Genomic DNA, 10,045 nt, shown 5'->3' with positions numbered 1-10,045 from the left:
TTTTTTTTAACACCACATCAACTCTCTCAATCAACCAAATTTTGGTTCAATTTTCCCCAATCTTGGCCGGTTATGGAAGGAGAAAAGGAGAAGCCAAAATTGCCATTAATTCCCCTTCAACCACTACCATCCCATCACCTTAACTTGTAGCCTTCTAACACACTCAACATATAACCAAAATTTTTGGATATAACTTCCTAAGGATGGCCGGCCAAGTGAAGAGAAAAAGGAGAAAAAAAAACATCACATCTCATCAAATCACACACACTAACCTACACCTTGTATTTTTGTCCATTCCCTTAACTTACTCATTAAAACTGTCCAAAATTATGCTGACAGTTATTTTCTCCTGTATACGGGTTCTGGATGCTAGGTTGTACTGTGCTGGGAGATTCTTAAAATTAAGATTCTCTAACTGTATCTATACTGGAAATTCTTCCGTTTTAAAGTACGGTGAGAATTTATCGATCGAATTTACTTGATCGGAAAAATGTGAACTTAACGTGAAATCTGCTACAGAATTTAGGAATGCAGATGTTAATTCCCTAAATCCTTCAATCACAAAATGTACATAGTATAATGATTTTCCCGGAAAATCCTTGACTTGAATACATGAATTATATTATTAAAATTATGGGATTTTTTTCTTGGTCACTACAAGAAGGGTCTGAGGTGTTTCAAATGTTGAGAAGCAAAGGATTTAGTGTTTCGATAAATGCTTGTAATAGTCTTCTTGGAGGGCTTGTGAAGGTTGGGTGGGCTTGGGAAGTATATTGGGAAGTTGTTAGAAGTGGGATTGATTTGAATGTCTATACACTTAACATCATGGTCAATGCGCTGTGTAAAGACGGCAAAGTCGATCGCGTCAAGTTGTTCTTATCGGACATGGAAGAGAAAGGAATTTTTCCGGATATCGTGACCTACAATACATTGATCAATGCCTATTGTCGCCAAGGGCTTTTGGAAGAAGCTTTTCGTTTAGTAAACTTAATGTCGTGTAAGGGGCTAAGACCTGGACTGTTTACTTACAATACTATAATAAATGGATTGTGTAAGGCAGGAAATTGCGCAAGAGCAAAGGAAGTCTTGGATGAGATGTTGTGGCTTGGGTTGAATCCTGATACTACTACATACAATGCATTGCTTTCTGAGAGTTGTAGAACAAATAATATTGTAGAGGCTGAGGCGATTTTCCGTGAAATGTCAAGTAGAGGTGTTTATCATGATCTGATTAGCTTTAGTGCGCTGATTGGCATGTTCGCAAGGAATGGACATGTTGACCGGGCTTTAGTGTATTTTAAAAGTCTGAAAAGGGAAGGATTGGTTCCAGACAATGTGGTCTATACCATCCTTATAGATGGATATTGTAAAAAGGGTATGATGTCAGAGGCATTAAAGATGAGGGATGAAATGCTAGAGCAAGGTTGTGTTGTGGATGTGGTTACATACAACAGTATTATGAATGGATTGTGTAGAGACATGATGCTTGCTGATGCAGACATGCTGTTTAATGAGATGGTGGAAAGGGGTGTTGTTCCTGATTTTTATACTTTCACCACTCATTCACGGATATTGTAAGAATGGGAAGATGAGTAGAGCACTCGATTTATTCCGGACAATGATTGAAAGAAATCTCAAGCCTGATGTTGTGACATACAATACGTTGATTGATGGGTTTTGCAAAGCAGGTGAAATAGAGAAAGCTAAGGAGTTATGGGGAGATATGATCTCTAGAAATATATTTCCTAATCACGTTTCATATTGCATTCTAATAAATGGGTTCTGTAGCATGGGACATGTATCCGAGGCATTCAGATTGTGGGACCAGATGGTGGAAGATGGCATAAATCCTACTCTTGTGACTTGTAACACGGTCATAAAGGGTTACTGCCGATCTGGCGATGCTGCAAAGGCAGATGAATTCTTGGGCAAAATGATTTCTCGAGGAGTTGTTCCTGACAGCATTACATACAACACTTTGATCAACGGATTTATTGGAGAAGATAATCTGGACAAAGCTTTTGTTTGCATTAGTAACATGGAAGATCGAGGGTTGGTGCCGGATGTTATTACTTACAATGTAATTCTAAATGGGTTCTCTAAACAGGGTAGAATGCAAGAGGCCGAGCTAGTACTTCGGAGGATGATTAAAAGAGGTGTAAATCCTGATAGATCTACTTATACATCATTGATAAATGGACATGTATCCCAGGACAACTTGAAGGAAGCATTTCGTTTCCATGATGAAATGCTGCAAAGGGGGTTTATACCGGATGATAAATTTTAACTTTCTGCTTTTGTGGCTGAAGGTATGATCTCTTGTGAGCTACTTCATCTCAATGTGTTGTTCTTTCAATATTAGTTTTAGTTTATATTCTTATCTGTTTGCAATTTGTTTGAATTAGCAGTATTCAAAAGTATATAAAAAGGTGGAGATTCCCATCTATTTTATGAGACATGCCTGTGTTTATCTCCTGTGAAGGGTTTGTTTCCCTGCTTGGTTGAAAACATTTTGATAGCTATTTAGGAAATCGTGAAGTAAAATGTTTCTTCCGCTACGTTTGAATTGGAGAGGAGTTAATCAGTTCCAATGTCCCATGAAGGTTCTTTTCCAAATTTGAGGAAACTTGATGCTTCTGTCATCAAAAAGGTGTGGACATATGACATCATCTACTTCAAACTCATCACCTATGGTTGTGTCAGGTGTGGAGTTACCGCTGGGCTATGCCTACAACCACAATTTCTTGTTATTTTTATTTGTCAAGGATTTTCACTTTCTTATTTTATTTAAAGATTTCATTTCCAGAGATTGCAAATAAGTTGAGCCAAGCCCACCTTTGTTGCTTGATAACTCTAGAAATTAGAGTTATCTTAGGCATCTTTAAGCTTAAAGTTTGCTCAGCCGAAGGTAAGTTTGCTTGTTTTTGTATGTTTTTATCTTCAATTTCTGGGTTTTGTGATCTGTCATGCTAAGATCTGTATATGTGCTACTTCTGAGGTGATTTGGAGGAAAATTGAATAAAAAAAGGGCTGAGTTGTGTTCTATGGTATGTTGGTGTGAATTGCAGGAATTTTGAAGAAAATGCTGCAGTATTCTGTTACAGCAACATTAGTAGCAGTCAGGTTTGTGGATGACATCAGCACATGTCATTGTGAGAAAAAATATAAAAGTACATAAGGAAGAATGCTGTGGACATGTCATTGCTGCCCAAACCACTCACAAAGTGAAACCTCGGCATCCTTTTTTGGTGCCCTAGAGAAGAGTACATGACAGCCTTAAGAAAAGCGCCGCTAAGAGGAAGAAAGAGGGGGTACCCAGAGAAAAAGGGTTGGAAGCTCCCAGCCCAGAGAGCTCTGCATAGAGCCCGAAACCAAAGAAAAGAAGAGAGGAAATAAGGCTTTTTCAAGCCAAATTAAGAAAACAAGAGAAAAAGATCCGGACAGAAAGAGGGAGGCAAGAACCAGACGAGAGAAACCGAAAAAAAGCAAGAACCAGAAAGGGAAATAGAAGGAGGAAAGTACCAGAGAAGAAGAGAAGCAGAGAGCTGCTTGAAGGCTACCCGGAGAAAGAGGAGGAATCAAGGGATTCAAGCTCTAAATCAGCTGAAATTTCTTTTCTCTATCTGTTGTCTTCAAATTCTTTTGCTTCTTTTGAATTGTGATCTGCATTGAATAATGAAATATATTGAGAATTTGGTTTTTATAAATTCAGTTATGAACTAATTTGTTTTAGTTAGGTCTGCTAATAGAACCAAGGTTGTAAGAAAGATAGTTTGCTTATGGAATGTTTATTGACTCTTATTCCTGTTCATCAATGTGTGTTAATGCTTATCTCTATTTTTGACTGGCCATTAATTATAAGATACTAGATTAAGATTAATACTAGAAAGGTTAATTTTAATTGGATCTAACATGGATGATGCAAGTTCAATACTCTTGTTTGAGCTTATTGATTTGTGAATGGTATAGGAATATATTGCTCATCTTGTATAACCTAGTGAAACCGGTGTTGAAAATTGCATTATGATAACTAGATTCACATAGGAATATACTGGAAATGGTTTAAAGAATTTTTAATCATAATAATTCGGAAGAATTTTTAATCATAATAATTCGGAAGAATTTTATGCAACAAAACTAAGTTTCGGTTAATAGGGGTAATTTTTGCTATAGCATTCCTGTAGCAATTACTGTCAGACTTACAATTGAGGGGAAATTAGTAATCCTGGCTTATTTAAATCACTGGTCCTGCAGCAATTACTGTCAGGGGAAATTAGTAATCCTGGCTTATTTAAATCACTGGTTATAATCTGTAATTGAGCTCTCGTGCTCTTGCCACCTTTTTTGCTTTCATTTGAAACTGTTTTTCTTCATTTTATATTTGATGTAGTGAGTTTTAGTTAATTAACTTTCTCTACTTTAGTGTTTGGCATGATTTATGTATTTTACAATTAATGATTCAATCTCCGTGAGAACGATATCCGTACTCTTGTACACTTTATTACTTGTTCGGCACATGCACTTGCATAGCAATTTAGGCAACATTGCTGTAGATAGTCGACTTTTAATCAAGTTCGTGTAGCTCGACCTTGGCTTCCAAGAAAATTATGGAGCTCGAGCGTGACTTTTGCACTTCTGCACGGACTCGTGAGTCTTACTCCTCCATTACCAAATGACCGGGATTGAGCTAAAATCTTACAGATGTTCTCCTTAGTTACTTAGCCTGTTTTCACAGTCACCTTACTCTTTCATTAGATTTGTTGTGTCGTTTGAATCATGGCAATCAGGCATTTGTACTCTTTAGTTATGAATCAATTACCAATTTTTTTTTTACTAGTATATCAAAGAGTGTTTTAAACTTTTGCTATTTACTCTCTGACATTTCAATTTCAAAATTTTTGTCAAGTTATTTCGTCTTTTGGACAAAGTTCTTTCCCAAGCACATGCACTTTGTCCAGTAACATATATAAGTGAAATCACTGAAGGTGCAATAGTTCTTTCTCCTGAGGATAAAGAGTAAATATATGCTTTAGCCTTATTTTCAGTGCATGCCTAGGTTTTGATTGTGTCAACACAGAAATCCAAATACATGTTAATGATTTCAGGTGAAGTTCATATCTTTTCATCTATGCTCTATGTTCTTAGCACATCGGTCATTCTCTTGGCTTTTTATTGAAGTGACAAGGTGAATCTCCATTGGATGGGATCTTGTGATCGTTGTTTACCATTGTAGCGTTTTTGTCATTTACTGTGAGCTTGGAGGAAACCTATCGTCTTGGCTAATGTTCATAAGTTATTCATATTCTGAGTTCATCCCTGTATGCAGCCTGCAAGTATGTTAATGGTGACCATTTTAATGAATAAGGGCTTCACGAATTTCCAGTTGCCAAGTACTTCCCATTTGCTGAATCACTGTGTTTTCAAATAATTTGCGCTCATATTCATGGGGTGTTGGTTGGAACGGTTAGGCCGTTGGTTTGCTTCCACAATGTTTGGGGTTCAAACCAACTCATGACCACCTAGATGACAAAAGTCATAGTTTCCTGCCTTCCTAAGATAGACGGAATGAAAACTTGGCATTCATTAATAGACGGAATGGAGCTTCAATATCTTTGAATTCTCTATGGACTTTTGGGCTTTCCACGGTTCTAGAGCGCATGATTTCTGGACTTCTGCGTCGGGACCGGTGAATATACCATGTAAGTTGGCTTTTGGGGCAATCATATGTACTTATTTAGCCGGAGAGAACTTGGGGGGTGCCTCTGAAGTTGAACTTTGGAGAAATAGTAGTTTGGAAGATTTTTTTTTTTTTGTTTTTTGGCTGCTGGAAGGTCGTGTAGTTTTTGACTTGAGTGACTTGAACATGATGAGCATTCTAGCTAATTTCTTAAGGGCTTCAAAAGAATTCATAAAAGGTTAGGAAGCCAGAGGATGATAAGTAAGTGGGTTTGGTGCTGGCTCTAACATAAGTTATTATCTGCTCTGATTAAATGATCGCAGAGATGTTTCGGAGCATATTTGTTGTATAGGCATGTGATAAAGTCCGAAAATTTTCCATTTTTTTTGGTCGTTTTCAGAAGCTGTCCTGTTGCTTTCAAAGTGAATTTAATAAAATTATTATTCAATAAAGTAATAGAATTTTGGCATGGTGGTTCTTCTTCTTTTGTTTCTGTTTTTTGTTTTTTTGTTTTTGTTCTTTTATTATTTTTACTTTAGTAAACTTTTTAGTAGACCAAAGCTTAAGCATATTACTGTTTCTAAGGTACAATGCTCGACATTTTCCATCTTTCCGCATGAAGTGCCTAATAAACTGAATGAAGCTTAAAGCTTTTAGCAAGTCAGCGGTCTTATTGATTCTCAGTTTTCCGAATTTGTACCTTTGATTTTGGTATCAAAGTGTGCAAGTATTATGAGGATTGTTACTGTTGTGGGGGTAAAACCTTAAACCCCACACGAGGCAATAGCTGAACGCCACGTGGCGTGATTAAAGCATAAAATAATCAAGATATAAAGGTACGGAGTGGCGGTAGAGCGCACTCACGGACGTCGACCCTTAACGATCAAACAACCCCACTGAAGGAGTCGACTAGAGGGAACAAAGGTCACGTCACGGAGACGAATGCTTCACTGGCCATGAACGAAGATCGCTTCCAAAGAGCGGGAGGCGACGAACCCACCCATGTCCGGACTGAAGTACAACTGTACCAAGATTTGACATGCATTAAATGCATGCAGAGTAGGTGGTGAAGCCGGTGGAGAAAGTTAGGCAGACTAGCTGAAATCTCAGTGATCAGAGATTACTGTTCCGGAGTGTGGTGAAGATATCACAAGATTTGATTAGATAATTGATAATTGACAGAAATGAGATGATGTATATATGCAGGGAGAATGGTCTGAGAGGGGTTCAGACTCTTGAACACCTCTCTCCCTAGAACTTATAATTTTGACCCAGAATAGTAAAAAGCTCTCTCAGTAGACGTAGCTCTATATTGAAGTGAACCACTATAAATCCTCTGTGTTGATCTTATTTCAGTTCTTCTTATTCACGTTTAGAGTCATTTAATCCGTGCACAAATCACAAAAACTTGTTTTTAATTTGTTGACTAGTTTTTACTGTCAACAGTTACTATTGTAACATTTTTCTCGTTCTAGTTGGTTTTTTGTTTTTTTTTTTTAAATCATTTCTATGTTCTGTTGCAACGGATAATGGTGTTATTTTTCCTGGAGCCAAAAGCATCTAGGAAAAGATTTTTAACTTTTGTAAAAAGGGCAAAAGATAGGTTCTCCTTTCATGTTTGCTAGAGTTCATTACTGAAAGGGCATTCATATTAAGAATGAGGAGAGAGGAGGTGAGAGAGAGTGTGAGGAGAGAGAATAGCCAAACTAAATATATTTTTTCATTTCAGTATATTCCTTCATATATATATATATATTTGGTATACTCATTAATATATATATATATATATATATATATATTATCAGCTTGAATGACACTGGTTGACGAGAGCGTCGATCTTATGTTGAAGTCAACCTGGGACAAGTGTTCCAAGCCCCAGGATTCTCTCCCAACAGGGAACTGTGTTGTGACCGAGGAGCTGACCTTTGATGTGTTGGAGCACTTTTACGAGGACACATTTGATGTTGTGACAGAGGAGCCGTTAGTAAGAGTCGCGTAAAGTTCAATAAAGTATACTATATAAGTTCAATAAAGCATTTACCCACTCATCGGTCAGCTAGAAACAGCGTACCCCATTGTGATTTTTGAAACTGTTAAGGTTTGGAAATTTTTTTGAAATGAAAAGTTCAATAGTGAAAAAAGAAAAGTGAAAATGACAAACATAAAAGTTGCAGCATGATTTCTAGGGGAAGAGATGCACAAAAAAGAAAGTTATCAACATAATTAGTAGGACTATAATTTGAGTTTTCAAGTCATAAGGACACAAAGTTCACTACCTATACAAGAACAAACTTAATCAATCTACAATCCCTAGAAAAGTGATGGTTCCCAAAGAAAATTAGACCGTAAAAGCGTTAAGAGATCTGTTCCCTGTTGTGTCTTGTGAAAAGAGCTTTCTAATTATGATAAAAAACTGTCTTGAGACTCAATTATACAAGGCGACACAAATTCTTTCTAACAAATAATATTGATCAAGCAGCACAAGAAAATATAATGTCACACTATACTTTGAATGTTAATTGCAATCAAGCTTTTTTATAATGAGGAAAATAGATGCGTGTGAGATTTACACAAACTAGTTAGGAAATAGGCACACCATACAACAAACACTAAAATGTCAAACATACAAGTAAATTCCAAACCTTCTTGCTACCGCCTTTCAACTTTCTTTTTCAGGATCCCATTTCTCACCCTGAAATAGATTAGGACCATGATTTAAGTACAATAAGCTACAGATAATAGTAAAATCTAAAAGACACAAACACACAATATTTAGCACGCTATTGAAACCAACCATTTTCAAGAGCCTCAACGAAATAGTGTTTAAAAGGCAGCCTCCCCAAACAAACTATACGATAATTTGCTTACCTGAAACGAAATATGAGAACTAAACATGGATACCTCTCGCATAAAAATTATACAAACTATTGTATTTACTCAATTTCTCTTCTTTTTGTGTTGTTTATTCTTTTTCCTCTTTTTCTTTCTTTTTTTTTTTTTTGTCAGTAGTGGAAAAAAAGCTAATAGTAAGGACACCCCCGCCCCCAAAAAAAGGAAATCAAAAAAACTATAGAAGATACATCAACTCATTGATATACACAATTACTTGAGACCCATATAAGAGGCAATAAGGAAAAAGAAACAAACCTTGTTTGGCTGGCTTTTTCCACTAACAACAGTCACCATAAATTCTATCTCGTTAGCGCAAACTACAGACATGCATTTCTCACAACATACAAGGAAGGTTATCAAAATTTTTGACAAAGAGAAGCAAAATTTGAATTAGAGAGAGAAACTACATCCAAAAAGTTTAATGTGAAAGCTAAAAGAAATTAAATCACTCTTAAATCATACAATTGATATATAAACTCTTAAACCATACAATTGATATATAAACTCTTAAACCATACAATTGATATATATACAGCAGTAGAGAAATACTACAAGTCTATGCAACCCATATTTTGGTTTTCACCAAATCTATCAAATTTTTTCTTTTCTTTCCTTTTTTTTTTTTTTTTTTTTTTCTTTTTTTCCTTAGTTTCGTGCGGCTTCAAGTACAATTGGGAAATTTTCTACAATAGAAGAGACTATAATCAAATTCGATTTATCTCATTCTATCTCAGAATATATATTCTCTTGAAACTGATCAGCTTCCTTTTCTACCAAAAAAAATTGCATGTTGTGAGCTGGAAATACATTTCAATATTCAAGGGTGAATGTGGCTGCTTTTATTTTGTAGTAGCAAAATTCCAAAAATTTCTACACCTGGGCTCCTTTTATCTTTCACGTTGAAAGATTTTCATAGATACTTGCAGTGGGGCCTAGCTCTCTGAGTTGCAAACCAGTTCACGTATGTAAAGTTAATGGCAATCTATGAAGATATACACAAATTATTCAAATATGTGTTCTGTGTGCTATGATATGCCATTTATGTTTTCATCCCTAAGAATATGCCGCTTTGATCTCTTTTTCTTAAAAATGCAAAAAGAGAGAGAGAGGAAAAAAAAAAACCTTGCACTTCACCACCCCAATCCTTCTAATCTATCATTATACTTATTGGTGAAACAACACTAAACTAGAAGGCAAGGAAAGACTGATGAATAATGTAAAACGATAATCCTGACCATAGCATAAGTAATTAATGATCTTCTCCATTTAATTAATTAGAAAGGTACAAGTTTTTCCTAGAGCTAAAAACTAGCAAAATAAAAAATAACCATAGCTGGCTCATGTGGCCCCATCACATCAGTTGGTGAAAAAGCAGTGCTATCACATTAAAAGAGAAAAAGATTCAGCTTAATAGAAACGGGTCAAAAACAAATCAGAATCACGCGCGCGCGCAAGCACAAAGAGAGAGAGAGAGAG

The 10,045-nt window shown here is 36.1% G+C and overlaps 1 protein-coding gene across 1 annotated transcript; it reads left to right on the top strand.

Moving 5' to 3' along the window:
- Positions 1–633: 633 nt before the first annotated feature.
- Positions 634–3,090, top strand: LOC21388768 (pentatricopeptide repeat-containing protein At5g01110). The gene is given in 3 exon segments (XM_010092945.2): positions 634–1,559; positions 1,561–2,309; positions 3,069–3,090. Coding segments are annotated over 2 exon segments (1,653 nt in total). The 3' UTR covers positions 2,288–2,309; positions 3,069–3,090.
- The last annotated feature ends 6,955 nt before the right edge of the window (positions 3,091–10,045 follow it).

The sequence above is a fragment of the Morus notabilis genome, unplaced genomic scaffold (genome assembly GCF_000414095.1).
Source record: "Morus notabilis unplaced genomic scaffold, ASM41409v2 Scaffold890, whole genome shotgun sequence".
Lineage (NCBI taxonomy): Eukaryota > Viridiplantae > Streptophyta > Magnoliopsida > Rosales > Moraceae > Morus > Morus notabilis.
Note: the sequence above shows the minus strand (reverse complement) of the source record. Positions and strands in the feature narration are given on the sequence as shown.